Source organism: Leucoraja erinacea, chromosome 1, assembly GCF_028641065.1.
Source record: "Leucoraja erinacea ecotype New England chromosome 1, Leri_hhj_1, whole genome shotgun sequence".
NCBI lineage: Eukaryota > Metazoa > Chordata > Chondrichthyes > Rajiformes > Rajidae > Leucoraja > Leucoraja erinaceus.
In genome coordinates, this window is record NC_073377.1 from 104,416,061 (window position 1) to 104,436,497 (window position 20,437).

Here is a 20,437-nt window from a genome sequence, read left to right on the forward strand (position 1 = left end):
ATGCAAGTGAGGGGTGGGGTTGATTGGCAAATAAGTGACAAAGGGTAGAGGTGGAAAGGAGACAATCGACTCTTCCTCACCTGGATACCCCTATCGTGTGCTTGCTCTTGAGCCACCCCCCTCCTATTTATACGTTATCTCTCATCCACTTTCAGTCCAGAGGTGTCTTGACCCGAGACAATCAACTGTCCATTTACATCCACAGATGCTGCACAGATTCCGGCAGATTGTTTTGTACCCATGGAAATTAGTAAGGTTAACTAAAAACAATTGTATACAAAGTTATTTATTTGTTCCATAATATATCCAAATAATAAAAATCAGTTTTACAAATATTCCCACTTTGTACATAGAAAAATAAATAGACAAGTTGTATACGCCAGTCTGGCCATTTGTCCATTTTGGTCTTGTTTGTATTTAACTGTGCCATAGGCTTGTTTAATCAAATGTTTGGAGTCAAGCTATTTTGACAGTGTTTTACAATATATTTAAGTAATTAAGGTATATTTAGGATATACAATGCTTTATCATACACATCCTAAAATACTTAAGGCTTTATTTATTTTAAAACATTTGTGCAAGATAATTAACCGGTTAAAATACTTGTGTGCAAAGATACCTTAAAAACTAAGTTAACAGTTCAGTGCACAGCAATATTCAAGGTCGTTCAGAGATATTCAAATACCTTCACTTTTACGTTGGAGCCAAAGAGGTTTTTGCTCAAAATATAAGCACACTTACGAAACAAAGCAAAAAGGCACGGGGAAAGACAATCCATTTTAATATTAAAGTACATTTGAAGCACTATCAAATGTTATCAAATAATGAATCTATTTTTTAGATAATTAAATGTTTCTCAAAACCACTTTATGTGAATTCAAAAGCCATAAGTGTGCATAGTAACAGAAAAACAAATAAAGTTAATATAAAGTATTCTTTATGTACTGAAAAGATAATACATGAAAATATTTACATGTAGATTAATATTTTAGAAAAAACAGTAACAGTACCTTAAAACCCAACCTGCACAGAACCTCTCCTCAATGCATAAAAAAATTATTTTATAAAAAGAATTACAGGATTTTGGCATTCATAGTTGGAGATACAAGTCCACTCTATATCCACTTGTACCTACAAAATCGACCTCAAATAAGTCATTTACTTTTCAAAATTGTAAACACTCGTTAATTTACGTGGGGATCAATATTTAAAAAAATCTAAATTACTCAGTCTTGCAGTGCCTACATTGGATCAATCAGTTTATGAAATTAATAATCTGAGTTCATCATTCTGAATAAAACTAATTTCTGCAAACTCATGCAAGGCAAAGAAATATTTAAACCAATTATCCTAGACCTTGCATGTAAAAGCAAATATTATTCTATTTTTAAACTAGATATTCAAAAGCAATGAATAGTCTCCGTCCATGGAATCCAGTATTTTTTGGGTTGTTAAGTTACATGGATATTTGGGCAACAAACTTGGAGTGTAACAAAAAATGAAATTATTTCCTCAGGCAAATTAGAAAAACTATTCTTAATAGCTACTAGTTTTAATTGTAAAGCAAGTTGGAACCAACAAAATAATTTAGAAGAGTGGCACAGCTGGTAGAGTTGCTGCCTCAGTGCCAGAAATGGGTTGATACCAACCTCAGGTGCTATCTGTATGGATTTGCACGCTCTCCTGTGACCATGTGGGTTTCCTTTGGCCATTCTGATTTTCCCCCAAATCCCAAAAATGTGTGGGCTTGTAGGTTAATTGATCTCTGTAAATTACCTTGTGTGTAGGGAGTGGATGAGTAAGTGGGATAACAGAACAAGAGTATATGGATGATCAGTGGTTAGCCTGGACTTGTAGGCCAAAGGGCCTGTTTTCATGGTGCATTCTTCAATCATTCAAAACTTTTATTCTTTCCATCTAATTTTTTTTAATTTTAAAATCATTAAAAAATTAAAATTTACCATTCCAACTGTAGTTTTAAATCTCCATGGCATTCACTTTTAGCAGCTACTATTTCCTTTAGGCTTACATTCAGGAAATTTCTACTACACTTTTATGGTGTAATATAGCAGAATTTTAGTTTAAATAAAACTAGGTGAACATTATTTGCTTTATCTTGCTCTATTAAATTGGCAATTAATTTAATATTTTTAGGCAAAAGCATTCAAATGTTACAAAAAGTGTATGTCAATATTGTAGTTTACATTTAGGTTAAATAATATCAAAACAATTATACCATAAAAACAGAGAATATTTTTGATCGTAAATCATCATCATGCATACTCTAGTCTATACTAGTAGGGAGTATCATGAAAACTTGTGACAAAATAGCTGCCCTCTCCTGAATGATTTCTGTAATTATTCTTATGACAATTTTTACAGAGGTCCTTCCCATTTGTTTTCTACTGTTCTTCAGGTGTGACCCTTACAGACACTTGCAGTTGAGTTAATTTAGGTTCCATGACAATTTTAGCGATGACTTCTCGCTTATTGCTTTCGGGAATGTGATTAAGATGCCTTTAACTTCATGTACGTTGAATGACACTTGAGGATAAACATCTAACCATTGCCTGAAAAAGTAAAATCAAAAATGAATAAAATTCCTTCCCAAATTCCTTAAACATTGTAATACAAATTCTTCTCATTTAAATTACACAATTTATTTTCCAAACCTCACTGTTATATACTACTTCAAGATTGTCAGGAATATTCAAATATTCTTAACGTTTGGGATAAAGACCCATAATTTATTTATTTGCCTCTGTACTCCACAATTTAAGATTTGTAATAGAAAAAAAACCCACAAGTGCACATTGTCAGATTTTATTAAAGGGCATTTTTATACATTTTGGTTTCACAATGAAGAAATTACAGCAGTGTTTATACATAGTCCCCCCCCCCCCCATTTCAGGGCACCATAATGTTAGGGACACATGGCTTCACGGGTGTTTGTAACTGCTCAGGTGTGTTTAATTGCCTCCTTCATGCAGGTATAAGTAGGTATGTTACAAAACCTATCTGAATCGTGGCTGAGCATCTGCCCTGCCCCGTGTGCACGATTTTGGCGCTGTTTAGAGGGGGCGGGTTTAAAACGCGATTTTTACTAGGCTGTTCCAATCGAAAATGTTCAGCCTAGTAAATCATTAACGGAAAATCGCTGAAAGACCCCGTCGCAAAAGGTATTATTAGCTTTTATGGCCTTGTATAATATTTATAGTAGTTTAAAAATCACTCTCTCACTCCGCAACCTCTCGCAGCCCCAGGGTTTTATAAAGCAAACAATTAAAGGTATGTACCTTATTTTTACATTAAATGGGGCTTGTATATAACCCTGTAAATAAAGTTTTCTATAGCGAGTAGTTCATTTTGGGCTCTTTATATCCCGCAGTATTTTTCTGGGCACTTGAGGGCACAAATCCAGCGCAATGTGAACGTTCTAAACCAGCGTGTTCACAGGAACCCACTAGAAAGCCGATTTAAATTCACTTTAATTTACAGCAAATGAACACTAAATTCCTTCCATTTGGCCTATAAATTGATGTAAATGAGATTTAAAAATCATGTTTTATTGTGAATTATTTGTGAATATTATTTGGACACTTGGGCTATTTAAAAATGTTAATCATTTATTAAGAAATTGATAGATGTTTGAAGTTTGAAATTGAAGTTTGAAATTAGCTACAATAGGGTAACTAACTAATTATATGCTTTAATTTCAGGTCATCCAAGTAAGATTATTTTATATTTGTTTCAAAATGCTTCAATCTATGATAACTGAAAATTTCATTCAGTTCTCTTAATTTTTAAGAAGGTTATGGGCTTTTGACTGTCCACGATCACAGCTTTTTTGTTATGTCCATAGAAAATCAATAGGGAACAAGATGCTAATTTCCGAGTATGAAAATGGCCATAACCTTTTTATTACTTGAGATATGAAAGTGAATTAGGTGTCAAATTATTGTTATGCTTTATCTGATGGGATAAATTGCAGACTTGATTTTTTAAATCTCAAAATTTTGTAACATTGCTAGTATAAGCACTTCGTCTTTCCTCCAGTCTTTCCATCACCGTTGGAAAGAATTATTTATGTTTATCAACATGAGGACCAAAGTGATGCCAATGAAAGTCGAAGAAGCCATTATGTAAGTAAGTACATTTTATTTATATAGCACGTTTAACTCAACTCGCGTTGAAACCAAAGTGCTTTACATAAAATAAATAATTAAGTTTCCGTACATCCATAGAAAAAAAAAAAAAAAAAAGAAAGAAAAATGACACAACACATTATAGAATTCCACATGAACGTCATCCCACAACAGAATCAAAATTTTCCACTGTGGGGAAAGGCATCGAAAAGTTCAGTCCTTTTCCCCTGTGATCACCCGAGGTCGGGACCTATTTGTGGCCTCCGCAGCCAGTCCAATGTTTTTAGGCCCTCTTGCTGGGAAGATGGAACTCTGGCGTCAGGTGAACACTCCTCAGCTGCTTGGAATGTCTGGAGCGGCTGCTCCCTCCCCGGAGACCGCGGCACCCGAAGTCTTCAGGCCGCGCTGGTTGGAGCTCCGACTATGGCGATCTCGGATCAAGGCTCCGCAGTGTTTTAAATCCAGCGCCGCCCGCGGCTGGACGCCCACAGCCACAGCTCCTCGGATGTTGGAGTCGGCGGTCACAGCACTCCGGAGCTTACCGCACGGCGACCCGGTAAGGCATCGCCCGCTCCGTGATGGTATTCCAGCGCTGTGCTGCGCCGAAGATGTAGTCCGGGCCGATCCCGACAGGAAACGCCGCTCCAGTCAGATGGTAGGCCGCGAGGAAGTGGCGAAGAAGCAGCTCGAAGTAGGGAAGCCGCCTCTCGGACCAGGTAGGGACTAGGAAATAAAGTTTCCTCCTTCCCGTCCCCCCCCACCCACCACATAAAAGACCTCCAACTAACATTTGTTTTTTAACAGGACTAAAAGTAAAAATAAAAAAGGGTGAAAGGGCGGATTATGAGACTAAGAAACAAGAGTAAAACTGTTAGAGACATCAGCCAAACCTTACGCTTACCAAAATCAACTGTTTGGAACATCATTAAGAAAAAAGAGAGCACTGGTGAGATTCTCACCTTCCACCCAACCAGCCGTCACATACAACACATAATCATCCGATATTTTTGCCACCTCCAACAAGATCCCACCACCGGCCACATCTTCCCATCTCTTCCCCTTTCGGCTTTCCGCAGAGATCGCTCCCTCCGTAACTCCCTGGTTAATTTGTTCCTTCCCACCCTAACCACCCCCTCCCCTTGCAACCGGAGGAAATGCCACACTTGTCACTTTACCTCCCCCCTCGACAGTATGAACATTGACCTCCAATTTCAGGTAGTCCTTGCTTTCTCCCTCCTTCCTCTCCCCTTCCCAGCTCTCCCACAGCCTACTGTCTTCTGCCTCTTCCTTTCTTTTTCCTGCCCCCTCCCCATCAATCTGAAGAAGGGTCACGACCCAAAACGACGCCCATTCCTTCGCTCCATAAATGCTGCCTCACCCGCTGAGTTTCTCCAGCATTTTTGTCTACTGGTGAGCTTACTAATCGCAAATGGACTGGCAGGCCAAGGACGACCTCCACAGCTGATGACAGAAGAATTCTCTCTATAATAAAGAAAAATCCCCTAACACCTGTCCGACTGATCAGAAACACACTTCAAGAGCCAGGTATGGATTTGTCAATGACCACTTTCTGCAGAAGACATCGTGAACAGAAATACAGAGGCTACGCGGCAAGATGCAAACCACTGGTTAGCCATAAAAATAGATGGCCTGGCAACAGTTTGCCAAGAAGTACTTAAAAGAGCAACCACAGTTCTGGAAAAAGGTCTTATGGACAGATGAGACGAAGAATAACTTATATCAGAGTGATGGCAAGAGCAAAGTCTGGAGGAGAGAAGGAATTGCCCAAGGTACTGGCTCACTTATCTTCATTGATGATACAACTGCTGATGGATGGTAGAAGCATAATGAATTCTGAAGTGTATAGACACATATCTGCTCAAGTTCAAACAAATGCCTCAATTCTCATTGGCCGGCAGTTCATTTTACAGCAAGACAGCAATCCCAAACATACTGCTAAAGCAACGAATGAGTTTTTCAAAGCTAAAAAAATGTCAATTCTTGAGTTGCCAAGTCAATCATCCGATTTGAACCCAATTGAGCATACCTTTTATATGCTGAAGAGAAAACTGAAGGGGACTAGCCCCCTAAACAAGCATAAGCTATAAAGATGGCTGCAAAACAGGCCTGGCAGAGCATCACCAGAAAAGACACCCAGCAACTGGTGATGTCTATGAATCACAGACTTCAAGCAGTCATTGCATGCAAAGGATATGCAACAAAATACTAAACTTGACTACTTTCATTTACATGACATTGTTGTGTCCCAAACATTATGGTGCCCTGAAATGGGGGGGGGGGGGGGGGGGGGGGACTATGTATAAACACCGCTGTAATTTCTACATGGTAAAACAAATGTATAAAAATACCCTTTAATAAAATCTGCCAACCTGCACTTTAACCACGTGATTTTTTAAAATTACAAATCTCAAATTGTGGAGTACAGAGGCAAATAAATAAATGATGGGTCTTTGTCCCAAACATTATGGAGGGCACTGTATGTACATTTGCAGCATCAGTTTATGGAAGCACAAAATAAAATAATTAAAATATTGAACAGCAACTTACACAGGTTGGCAAATGATTCAATCTGAAATAGGTTGTTATCACTCTTTATTTGACATGAAGCAGACCCCTCACGTTTTCAACACAAAGACAGATAAACTACCCCTTCTATTATATCAGCAGTCTCTGTAACGACCTTAAAACATATAGCCGACACCTTCATCCATACCTTTATCAGCTTTATTCGGTTTTTAGAAAACATTCTCATGGCTAGACACAAAATGCCGGAGTAACGGGTGGCGTTTCGGGTCGAGACCCTTCTTCAGACTGATGTCAGGAGAGAGGGGGCGGGACAAAAATAGAATGTAGGTGGAGACAGTAAGACTAGTGGGAGAACTAGGAAGGGGAAGGGGAATGAGAGGGAAAGCAAGGGCTATCTGAAGTTAGAGAAGTCAATGTTCATACCACTGGGGTGTAAACTACCCAAGCAAAATATGAGGTGCTGTTCCTCCAATTTGCGCTGGGCCTCGCTCTGACAATGGGGGAGGCCCAGGCAAGATAGGTCATATTGGGAGTGGGAGGGGGAGTTGAAGTGCTGGGCCACCGGGAGATCAGATAGGTTCAGGTGGACTGAGTGGAGGTGTTCAGCGAAACGATCGCCAAGCTTGCGCTTGGTCTCACCGATATAGAGAAGTTGACACCTGGAATAGCATACAATAGATGTGATCGGAGGAGGTGCAAGCAAACCTCTGCCTCACCTGGAAAGACTGTTTAAGTCCTTGGATGAAGTCGTGGGATGAGGTAAAGGGACAGGAGTTGCATCTCCTGCGGTTGCAGGGGAAAGTACCTGAGGAAGGGGTGGTTTGGGTGGGAAGGGGCAAGTTGACCAGGTGAGTTACGGAGGGAACGGTCTCTGCATTCTCATGGCTTCTTATTTCCCATCCCCTAAAAATGGGCTTGTTTAAATGCCCATTAACTAATGTACAGTAACCTGCTAATCCTTCTCCTGTGAACTTGCTGACAAACATTGAATTCCATTCAACTTCCTTGACTAGTAGAATCAAACTCATGAGTGATGAACTTCTAGCCCAATGCTAACACTGCTGTAATAGGCACTAGAACGGCACTGATTCATTTATCTTTCACAACATCACTTGCTAATTTGTACCTTTTTCTAGGATTTTATGACATAGTGCTATCCCAAATCAAAAGTTAAACTAAAAAGGACAGATTTCCTTACTATGCCCATCTTGGCTGATAGATTGCACTGTTCAGCAAATCATAGGCATAAACATGTGCTCTAGTAACATTTTTAATGGAAGACTTCACAACATTCAGTGCACATTCAAGGTTGTAGGACAGATTTGGATAAAATTGGCCCTTTTGTTATCAGAATAGTTTTGTGATCTGGAACTGATCTCAGCTCTCTGACTACCAATCACAATGGTCAAATTTCTATGCATGCGTATTAAAATGCAAAGTCTTGAACATTTGGCAATTGGAGCCATTATAGCTATCTGACTGCTCAGTTACAGGGTCTAAAGTATCACTAATTTTGATGGGGGAATTTAAGGCACGTGGGACAGAGATGAAATGGGAAGGAAAATGTGTTTTTTGATTTAAAACTTAATTATTTCTAAATTATTTGGTCTGAATCTTTTTTTTGAAAAAGCCCTCTCACCTTTGACAATAAGTAAAGATGGTAGAGGGTTTTATAGGCAGAGGAATTCTAGGGAAATTTCAGGAATGGGACTTAATTTAATGTGCTACTGCTATTCAGCACTTGCTGCTGATTTCCAGATGTTTCAGGCTCACAAGATAAGCCCACCACATCCAAATACGAGGCAAACATTTATGGCAATCATGGGCAATAGGCCTGGACCAGCAAGAGCTAGCCTATTTCCCCCCCCCCCCCCCCCCCCCCCCCCCACCCCACTCAGTACAGCCAGATGTTTATTAAGCAAACCACAAGCCCTGACCTCAAATAATTTTCCTGACGGAACTATGGATCACATGTTGAGAAATAAGCATTGAATGTGTCTCAACCATGACCTTCTCCACCTCAAATCTGTTCTTCTGTTCACAAGCACATCAGCAGTGTCTAACTATAACAGCACAAGCAGGAATTTACACAATATGAATTGCTGGAAAATATCTAGTTATATTTCATAGTACTCCTTGGTTATATTTCATAGTATTCGTTGTTCTCCTTTCTGGGACAGTCATTTGAGAAGTATTGACAAATGGAACATTACGTTGAAAAAAAATAATTGCATGCATCTAAATCATGGCAGTCAAATTAAATTTAAAAAAAATAAGGGAGTACACTTTATAAATTAGACATTTTTCAATCAATATAGGGAAAGGACACTTGGTCCCTTGAGTTTATTCTGCCATTCAATTCAATAAAGTCTCTCTCTCTCTCTCCCCCCCCCATTGATCTACCAAATTGAGATCTAAAATTACTAATTGACAAGGTGCCAAATGCCTTTTGCTGAAGAGAGTGCCATACTTTTACCAAATTAATATATATTGTTTCCAACCTTTACTCGTGTAAAGTTGGCTCCAGTTGTCAAGAGGGTGCACCCTAATCCTTTACTCTCAATGTCTGACATTTTTGTTTCTCTCCTTAAATCTTGTTAGGCTTTATCCAAATCAATCCTTATCCTCAGTTGATTTATATTACCTGCAATTTATTTGTTTAATGTTTCCTCAAAATTAAACCCTTGGAGATCATAGACCATTCTGGTAAACCAGCTCCCCCCCCCCCCCCCCCCCCCCCCCCCCCCCCCCCCCTTTCTCTCCCCTGCGCCCCATGTAAATGTGCACCCATTTCTCCCACCACCTTGCCCCTGATATCCTTTTGTCTGGTTTCATATTTTACTCATCTTCTCTCCTTGCCGTAGTCTTTTGTTTTTTCCCCCCATCTCTGGCCTTTGTCCACATCTTCCATTCAAACTCCCCTCCCTCACTTAAACCACCCGTCACTTTTCATGCTTTGACCTGCCACTTCCTGTTCCAGATTTCCCCCCCACTTCTACAATACGTTTGAAGGTCCCAACCTGATACGTCACCTATTCATGTCTTCGAGAAGCCGTCTGACCCACTGCGTTAATCCAATACTTTGTGTTTTATTTGTAAACCACCATCGGCAGGTGCCTGTGTCTATTACTCTGCCAAATCTACATTTTTGTGACATCTGGGATGAACACATTTCTCCTTCTCAATAAGATGTGGAGCTCAGAACTGGTTACAGTATACTAGGCTCCATCAGGATTTTTCATTTCTCCAGCATAAATATTTGTTCCATGTCCTACTCCGCCAGATGTCAGGGGCATGACATGGCTATCCATGACACTTAAATTTACAAGCATTTTTTGCTTTTTGCCAATTATAAAGTAATCTTTTATTATTTTCAGATTCAAAGTGCCTGGAATCTCAAAACCCCTCTGTCAGCTTTTCTATCCCCATGTCTTCTTTAAGATGTTTCTTAAAACTTTCGGTAATTTTAACAAAATGTTGCAAGTTTGGGATGCCAAAACAAAATTCCCCAAAACAAAACTATGGCTTTTGCACAAATCTTTTGAAAATCCTCAGATGTGGACATCCTAGCACCTTAACTGACACATTAGGAATATGTTCTTTAAAGACTGTTTATTCAGTGCATTTTGTGAAATGCACTGTAGTATTTCTAAGTAATAGATGGAAGACATATTTTCACAACTCAATAATCAAGTTATATTACACCACAGGAAAATAATCATAGCAGTTAAAACATTATCTAAAAAAAGAATGTGCATTGACATTTCAGTATAACTTTGGCTGTTTACCTCATCCCAATTCTCAAAGCCAACTCACCTTGGAAGGGATCGCCACTCTGCTGAGATTGATTAGCTTTCACATCTGCAAAGTAGAGTTTAGGTCTCTCATGGTATTTGACTCTGTAAGTATCAGTCATACAACTATCCACAGAAAAGTAGGTTGTTGGAGCAACATGCTTCGTTAATTCTACCAAAGCAACATTAGTTTCAAGCTTTGGAGATTTGTCAGGTAAATTTGTAACATGATCAGAACTTTCTGTTGGACTCAAAGCTTGCCCTTGACCTACAGTTATTTGAGGCACCTCATCAGGAGGCATAGTTGAATCATCCGTAAACCTGGATTTTATACTTTCAGTCATTTCAGTCAAAAAAGGAATTTGCTCCTTTGGTACATTTATCTGCCTGAAATTTAAGGCATTGTCGTCTAAACTAAACTGGGTTCTCCGATTATACCTCTTTGGAGGAAGAGGCGGTGGAGAGGACCTCATGTGATGTACAGGTTCCAGGAAATTCTCTTTTGTTTCAAAACCATGGTGTGAACCTAGTCTCCCAGATGGAGAACTTTCAGAGAAACTATCCACTAGATGCAAATGTACTTGTGATTCAGGTGGTGACGCTGGTGCCTTTATTTCAACTTGCCGAGAACTAGAAGGCAACACATGAACTGGGGAATCCTGTAAATCTTGCAAATTATTACAATGTATTCCCCCATAAGAAGCTAATGAAGTCTTCTTCAAGTCATCAAATGGAAATGCATAAGGATCTGGCAACACTGGCACAGCCCCGATGTTGGAGTTCACTGAAACTTTGGGAGACATTTTGTTTGGGGAGGATTGTTTCAATTGTGTCTGTGGACGATGTTCATTATCCTTACAGAGCTTGTAGTCTGGCAAGTTCATTCCAGGTGACTCCTGAAATCCAGAATTTTGCTTGGGGAAAGGAGCTGTTTTTCTGGCTCTTTCAACTGAAGGCGAAGCTTGGCTTTTATCAAACTGTGATCTGAAAACATTAAAACAAGGTTACAAAACAAAATTTAATTTCTTCCCAAATATATTCAAATATTATTTCAGAATGAATGGGTCTTTGAAAGTGCAAAGAATGCATTTTAAATTATAACTATACCAGTTACCTTTGCATATCAGGTTTATGAAAATTCTTGTGCCTGGACTTGGACTCATTTTCTTGAAGTTCAGCTAGCATTGAAAAGGAACAAAAGTTAGTTTGACAGTCCATATTATTGAAAGTGGATGAAGTTTAATTGTTACAATGGAGCAGCAAGATGAAATAAATTTTAAATAATCTATTCTATAACAAATTAATAATATTTCATCTGAAAGGGTAAGGGAAATTATAGTACATTACTTCACAAATAGGCTTATTAATGTTATATATTAGATAACCTAATGTGGTGTGAATAGATGACAAATAATTTGTAAAATTAAACAAATCACATTCCACAGAAATTAAACAAAAATTAACAACATTTGCATATAACAATGCCATCACATTGCAGGTGGAAATAAAAGTTTGAATCAGTGGACCATCCTTTAGTCTAATTAACCGTTGCGAAAACTAGATTAACTTCTGTGTTGTCTTTATCTAAATATGGTGCAGTCGCACCATCAATAAATCTTATTTTTTAACTTTTGATCATTAGTTTTCAACATCTTCATTGTTTTAATCATATGTAGCATTTTTGGATAAAATAACAAATTTAGCAACAATTGTCATGTGCCAAAGCATTATCAATTTCAATGAAAATCAAAAAAGTTACCAGAGGAATGGGCAGAGATCAGATGCAGTTAGGGAGAGGTACGGACAACTACAGGGGGAAAAATCAACTGGGAAATGCAACAAACATGGGTGTGATGGGCGCATGGGAGGAATGCAAGGTTACATTTTATCTATTTTAATGCAGACGCTGGCCGGTGAGGTAGATGAACTGAGAGCACTGATTAGCCCAAATTATATTGTTGCTGTCAGATGGTGAGAGGACAGAAATGGCAACACAACATACCAGAGTATAGAGGCGTCAGGTGTGGTAGCAGCGAAAGTAAAAGAGGGGGCATTGCAATATTAATAATCATTGCATTACTGAGGGAGAATGTCTGAGAAAAGTCAGCTATTAAGGGCATAAGAGTAGAGCTTATAAATAACATAATGGGGAAAACCATGGACCTCCCAAATCAGGAGACTGAGGAGTATGCAAAGTAGACGTGTAAAAGAAAAAGGATTACAGTAAGAGGGGAGCAATTTGTGGCCCCAAACTGCCTCGGGCAAGTCCCTCAGAATCAGGGATGGCTTTCCTCACTTGGGGAGCGAGTGAGCTAGGCCACCCTGGTCACTAGTCTGGTTGTGGCTTGCACCATTCTCTTCATTTGTTCACTATCTGCCTTGATGCCTGACCGAGATCCCACCAGAGGGTTTGGTGCCAAGGCCAGAGGCATCCTCATGGTACCATGGTGCATTAACATAGAGTGCTATATTGATACACAATTAAATCTTCACAACCATCATCTGTATTAAACATCTCATTTTTCCAATGTAAACCAACATTATGAATATACTGAAAGTAATTACTAAAAATGGATGAAAAGCGACATTAAAAATACTTTCTTATCCAAAGCAATGGAATCTGCTCAGCTTCATATTTAAGTCTGTTCAAAACGTAAAACACCAAAGCAGATTGTCAACCGGATTCCAATACAATACCGTTTATTTGTCATTTGAACCTCACATGAAGTTCAAACGAAATTTGGTTTCTGCAGCCATACAAGAAAAGAACCAAGACACACACCAACACAATTTACATAAACATCCATCACAGTGAATCTCCTCCTCACTGTGATGGAAGGCAAAGTCTTGTCTCTCCCCTGCTCTCCATTCCTCTCCTGAAGTCAAAGTCAAAGCCCCTGGCGGGCGCTAGCAAGTCCCACGCCCACTTAAAGCCGCGTCGGGTGATGTAAGGCCCTGCCCCGGGTGTTGATGTTGGAGCCCCCGGCGGGTGCTAGCAAGTCAGCGGCCATTTAAAGCCGCGCCGGGCGATGTAAGGCCCTACTCCGGGTCCCGATGTTGGAGCCCCCTGCGGGCGCTAGCAAGTCCGCGGCTGATTAAGCCGCGGCGGGCGATGTAAGGCCCCGCTCCAGGTCATCCTCAACCTCGCAATTCGGGCGGGAGAAGTCGCCGTTGTCGGTGTCCCGCAAAGCGGTCTCCCACCGGGAACTCGCGAGCTCCCGGTGTCACCATCCATCGGAGTCGGGTCGCAGCCACGCGCCACTGCAGCTCTCCATGCTCCAAACTCTCCCCGCTCCGAAGCTGGCCAGCTCCACGATGGTAGATCCGCAGCTCTGCAGGCTCCGTGACTTGAGCCACCAGGTCGTTCCGGTAGGAGGCCGTTCCACGGTGCTAGGCCCCAACGCCAACGGAGACCCGACAGGGAAAAGGTCGGGTCCCCGCACAGGGACGAGATCCAAAATTTCCCCCACCCACCCCCTGCCCCCCCACTCATACACAGTCAAAAACCCACCACAAACTATACCCCCCACAGGACAATAAAATTAAAAATAAATAAATAAATATCATTTAAAAAACTGCAGAGGCCGCTGCGACGTCGGTCGGGTCGCCCACCCGTTAACCTGAGAGACGGTGAATTAATATTTAAAGGCAAGTTTTCCAGTAGTTCCAATAAATAATTTGGCACATGAAACAATTTCCCAAAGCTCACCATGATCGAGTTGTAGTTTAACTAAGTTTAGGAACATTAATAGAATGATTTCTTATTTGAGCAAACCATAATTATTTGGCTTTCCAGATAATGCTTTTAAAATTAGCAGCACAGTGGCCCACTGGTAGAGTTGCTGCCTTACAGCATCAGAGACCCGGGTTCGATCCTGACTGTGGATGCTGTCTGTACAGAGTTTGTACATTCTCCCTGTAACCATCTGGGATTTCTCCGGGTGCTCCGGTTTCCTCCCACAAATTAGAACCCTCACTTTATTATTATTATCATCTACCAACATACAGTGAAAAGTTTTGTTTTGCATGCTATCCAATCAAATCAGATAATACATTACATACATAAAGTTAAGCCAAACTCAAGTACAATAGAAAGAGCAAAATAAACGATACACTGTGCAGAATATAGTTCTTTTCATTTTAGCGCAGCAGTTTCAGGGACAAAGTCCAATGAGATACCACAGTGTCTGCAGAGAGAGGAGAATTGGTCTGTACCCTAGGTTATGGAAGGACCATTCAAAAGTCTGATAACAGAGGGGAAGATATGTATCCGAGTTTAGCCATGCTGTTTTTGAGCTTCTGTACCATCTGCCCCATAGGAGCAGGTAAAAGAAGAACTGACAGAATGGAAAAAGTCTTTATTTATGTTCTTCACTATGTCCATCTTCACTAAGGAGGACACAAACAATCTCCCTGGTGTACTGGTGGCCAGAGGATCTAGGGTGTCAGAGGAATTGAAGGAAATACACATTAGACAGGAAATGGTGTTGGGTAGACTGATAGGACTTTAAGCAGATAAATCCCCAGGGCCTGATGGTTTGCATCCCAGGGTACTTAAGGAAGTGACTCTAGAAATTGTAGACGCATTGGTGATCATTTTCCATTGTTCTATAGATTCAGGATCAGTTCATGTGGATTGGATGGTAGCTAATGTTATCCCACTTTTTAAGAAAGGTGGGAGAGAGAAAACAGGGAATTATAGACCAGTTAGCCTGATATCAGTGGTGGAGAAGATGCTGGAGTCAATTATAAAAGATGAAATAGCAGCACATTTGGATAGTAATAGCAGGATCGGTCTGATTCAGCATGGATTTATGAAGGGGAAATCAGGCTTGACTAATCTTCTGGAATTTTTTGAGGATGTAACTGGGAAATTGGGCAAAGGAGAGCCAGTAGATGTAGTGTACCTGTCAAGCATTTGATAAGGTCCCATATAGAAGATTAGTGGGCAAAATTAGAGCACATAGTATTGGGGGTAGGGTGCTGACATGGATAGAAAAATGGTTGGCAGACAGGAAACAAAATGTAGGGATTAACGGGTCCCTTTCAGAATGGTAGGCAATGACTAGTGGGGTACTGCAAGGCTCGGTGCTGGGACCGCGGCTATTTACAATATACATCAATGATTTAGATGAAAGGATTAAAAGGAACATTAGCAAATTTGCAGATGACACAAACCTGGGTGGCAGTGTGAACTATGAAGAGGATGATATGGCAAAAACAGGAAGGCAGATTATTATCTAAATGGAGTCAAGTTGGGAAAAGGGGAAGTAGCACAGGATCTGGGGGGTTCATCTGTCAATGAAAGTAAGCATGCAGGTACAGCAGGCAGCGAAGAAAGCAAATGGCATGTTGGCCTTCATAACAAGAGTTGAGTATAGGAGCAAAGACGCCGTTCCTCAGTTGTACAGGGCCCTAGTGAGACCACACCTGGAGTATTGTGTGCATTTTTGGTCACCCAATTTGAGGAAGGGTTCTGACATGGAATGGTCTGTCCACAGCAGAGGCCTCGCCTTTGTTCCCATCCGCCCCCACCTCCAACGAGTTCCATGTCCGTCACAAAGTAGAGCTTGTCTTCTATCACCACGTGCCTTTCTCCAAGGGAAGGAGTCCTCGCCACCCAGTGATGACCCCTTCTCCCGTCTAAACCGGTCCACCTCCCGTCTCCCCTGGATGGCCCTTTACCCTTTTTAGACCTTTTTATTTCCAACTGCCAGCGGGGCATCAACCGTCTCAAATTTTCCACTCCTCTTACCTACTCTAACTTCTGCCCCTCGGAAAGTACAAGCCCTCGGCTCACTCTGCACCAATCCCTACATGATAATCAAACTTGCCGACAAGGGAGGCACCATGGTTGTCGGGCGCGCTGACCAGAGTCCACGCGACAACTCTGTCACAACCTTCTACTAATCTTTGAACCATGATCCCACAGAAGAGCACCTGGCCTTAATATCACATACCATTACTGACTTCATCACTTCCGGCTGTCTGCCCTCTAAAGCCTCCAACCTTATCGTTCCCTAGCCCGCATGGCCCGATTTTATCTTCTCCCCAAAATACACAAACAGAAGTGCCCTGGTGCCCTGGTAGACCCATTGTTTCTGCTTGTTCATGTCCCACCAAGTTAATTTGCACATTCCTCAACTCCATCCTACCCCCCCTGGTCCAATCCCTCCCTACCCATGACCAAGACTCTTCAATGACTTCCGTTTTCCAGGCCCCCCCATCTCATCTTTATGATGGACGTTCAGTCACTTGACACCTCCATCCCCTGCCAGGAAGGTCTCAAAGCCCTCTGTTTCTTTGACCGCAGAACCAGCCAATTTCCGTGTACTAACGCTCTCCTCCGCCTAGCATAGCTGGTCCTTACCCTTAACAACTTAGACTCCTCCCACTTCCTCCAAATCCAAGGCGTAGCTATGGGCACTCACATGGACCCCAGCTATGCCTACCTCTTTGTAGGGTACATCGAGCAATCACTGTTCCAGGCGTTCACTGGCCTTATCCCTGAACTCTACCTCCGCTACATTGACGATTATTGATGCTACCTCCTCCACCCATGCAGCTCACTGACTTCCTCAACTTCACGACTAATTTCCATCCTGCACTCAAATTCACTTGGACCATCTCCAACATTTCCCAACTGTTTCTAGATCTTACCGTCTCCATCACAGGAGACAGACTATCGACTGACATCTATCGCAAACTCACTTACTCCTATAGCTATCTACACTACACTTCTTCCCACCCTGATTCCTGTAAATACTCTATCCCCTATTCCCAAATCCTCTGTCTACGCCGTATCTGCAAGCAGGATGAGGTGTTCCCTACCAGGTCATCAGAGATGTCCTCATTCTTTAGGGAATGGGGACATCTAGAAATTGTTGGGAAATGTTGGAGATGATCCAAGTGAATTTGAGTGCAGGATGGAAATTAGTCATCAAGTTAATGAAGCCAGTGAGTTCTGCATGGGTGCAGGAGGTAGCACCGATGCAGTCGTCAATGTAGTAGAGGTAGAGTTCAGGGATAGGGTCAGTGTACGCCTGGAACAGTGATTGTTCGACGTACCCTACAAAGAGGCAGACAAAACTGGGGCCCATGCGAGTGCCCACAGCTATGCCTTGGATTTGGAGGAAGTGGGAGGAGTCGAAGAAGTTGTTAAGGGTGAGGATCAGCTATTCCAGGTGGAGGAGTGTTAGTGGACGGAAATTGGCTGGTTCTGCGGTCGAGGAACAGAGTGGTTTAAGATCTTCCTGGTGGAGGATGGAGGTGTAGAATGACTGAACATCTAAAGATGAGGTAGTGGGGCCCTGGAAAACAGAAGTAATTGAAGTGGCATGTGAGACTTCTGCACAGTGCATCTTCCATTATAGATGAGGCTTTCATGAGGGTCTCTTCAATATCCCACAACTACTCTTGCCCCCCCCCCCCCCCCCCCCATTCGTAACAAAGACAGTCCCGCTTACAGCACATAATTCTCCAATATTTTTGCCATTTCCAAAGGTATCCCCCCACTAGCCACATCTTCTCATCTCCACCCCTTTCTGCTTTCCAGAGACTGCTCCCTCCGCAACTTCCTGGTCAACTTGTCCCTTCCCACCCAAACCACCCCCTCACCAGGTAGTTTTCCCTCCAATCCTAATTTGAGGAAGGATATTCTTGCTATTGAGGGAGTGCAGCGCAGTTTTACAAGGTTGATTCCCGGGATGGCGGGACTGTCATATGCTGAGAGAATGGAGCGGCCGGGCTTGTACACTCTGGAGTTTAGAGGGATGAGAGGGAATCTCATTGAAACATATAAGATTAAGGGTTTGGACACACTAGAGGCAGGAAACATGTTCCCGATGTTGGGGGAGTCCAGAACCAGGGGCCACAATTTAAGAATAAGGAGTAAGCCATTTAGAACGGAAACGAGGAAACACTTTTTCTCACAGAGAGTGGTGAGTCTATGGAATTCTCTGCCTCAGAGGGCGGTGGAGGCAGACTACTCCTGCACCTATTGTCTATTGTCAACCGCAGGAGATGCAACATCTGTCCCTATACCTCCCCCCTCGACTCCATTCGATGACCCCAACAGTCTTTTCAGGTAAGGCAGAGGTTCACTTGCACCTCCTCCAGCCTCATCTACTGTATCTGGTGTTCCAGGTGTGGACCTGTATTTCGGCGAGACAAAGCACAGGCTCAGCGATCATTTCGCTGAACACTTCCGCTCGATCCACCTAAACCTACCTGATCTCCTGGTTGCTCAACACTTTAACTTGCCCTCCCATTCCCACACTGACCTTTCTGTCCTGGGCATTGTCAGTGAGGCCCAGCACAAATTGGAGAAACAGCACCTCATTTTTTACTTGGGTAGCTTGCACGCCAGCAGTATGAATATTGACATTTCTAACTTCAAATAGCCCTTGCTTTCCCTCTCTCTCCATCCCCCACCCTTCCCAGTTCTCCTACCAGTCTCACTGTCTCCAACTACATTTATCCAGCTGAGTTACTCAGGCATTTTGTGTCTACCATCCATGTAAACCATGTCAACTGTTCTGCCTTCATTAATTTGCTTAGTTAGCACTTCAAAAAAAACTTTGATTTGTGAGACATGATCTCCCTTGCACACTTCACCTAATCAATTTCTACCTTTCCCAGTGAATACGAGTTTGTCCCTCAGAAACTTCTCCAACAATTCTCCTATCATCGATATTAGACTCTGGCATGTAATTGCCAGGCTTATCTGCGCTTTCCTATTTGAAGGAAGAGCAAATATCAGCTCTCCTCTAGTCATCATGTAGCAAGGTTTGAAAAACTTGCATAGCAATTCTTGAAACCTTATTCTTTTGTAATCAATGTCCAGCATATACAATAGACAATAGGTGCAGGAGTAGGAGTATGCCATTCGAGCCAGCACCGCCATTCAATGTGATCATGAATAATCCCCAAACTCTACCTCCGCTAGATTTCACACAGAGAGTTGTAAGTCTGTGGAATTCTCTGCCTCAGAGGGCAGTGGAGGCAGGCTCTCTGGATGCTTCCAAGAGAGAGCTAGATAGGGCTCTTAAAGATAGCAGAGTCAGGGGATATGGGGAGAAGGCAGGAACGGGGTGATGATTGGGGATGATCAGCCATGATCACATTGAATGGCAGTGCTGGCTTGAAGGGTGTACTCCTCCACCTATTGTCTATAAAATAAAGAATTTCTCAGTTATACCATCATATAGACAAGATTTTATCTTTCACAACTTCAAATGTTAAAGATGTTAAATTATGATATTGCTATTGAGGGAGTACATTTGCTATTCAATGGCTATGGTTACAAAAAGGAGCTTTACAATGCTGAATATTAACCAGGAACTGTGGAAAAGAACTAAACAGCAATTTCAGCATCCATTTTATTCAGTTTGAATGAATGAATTAATATGTTTATTGACCAAGTATATTCACATACAAAGAATTTGCCTTGGTGCTCCTCCCCCAAATGACATGACATACAGTGACATTTAGCAATGACACATAAAACATTAATAAAATATTATCGATTAAGCATAAATAAAATACCAGAGCAAAAGGAGGCAACAGATTTTTGGTAGAGCTACTACTCGTGGAAAAAAGCTATTTTTATTTCTGTCTATGGCAGCTTTGACAGTCCGGAATTGACTTCCAGAGGCAAGTGATTCAAAGAGTTTGTGGCCAGGGTGAGAGGAGTCAAAGATGATCTTACCTGGTCGCTTCCTGGCCCTTGCAGTGTAAGTTTGTCAATGGAGGATAGATGGCCATCATTGCCTGTGGCAGATTGTGCTTCCTCAGCTGCCGCAGGAAGTACATCCTCTGTTGTGTCTTTTTGACTGTGGAGTCGATGGTGCCCCCCCCCCCTCCCCCCATTTAAGGTCCTTGGCAATAATGGTACCCAGGAACTTAAAAGATTCCACAGATGTGACTGTGGTGTGGTTGATGGTGAGTAGG

At 41.8% G+C, this 20,437-nt stretch overlaps 1 protein-coding gene across 2 annotated transcripts in view; it reads right to left on the reverse strand.

Annotated features, from left to right (window-relative positions):
* Window positions 1-270: 270 nt before the first annotated feature.
* Window positions 271-20,437, reverse strand: part of LOC129700246 (inactive ubiquitin carboxyl-terminal hydrolase 53-like) — a 107,501-nt gene continuing 87,334 nt past the window's right edge. For both annotated transcript variants that reach the window (XM_055640559.1, XM_055640551.1), the window contains 3 exons: window positions 11,601-11,664; window positions 10,509-11,470; window positions 271-2,570 (listed from right to left, as the gene is read on the reverse strand). In XM_055640559.1, coding sequence (XP_055496534.1) covers window positions 2,560-2,570; window positions 10,509-11,470; window positions 11,601-11,664 — 1,037 coding nt within the window. In that variant the 3' untranslated portion in view covers window positions 271-2,559. The remainder of the gene's footprint in view (window positions 2,571-10,508; window positions 11,471-11,600; window positions 11,665-20,437) is intronic.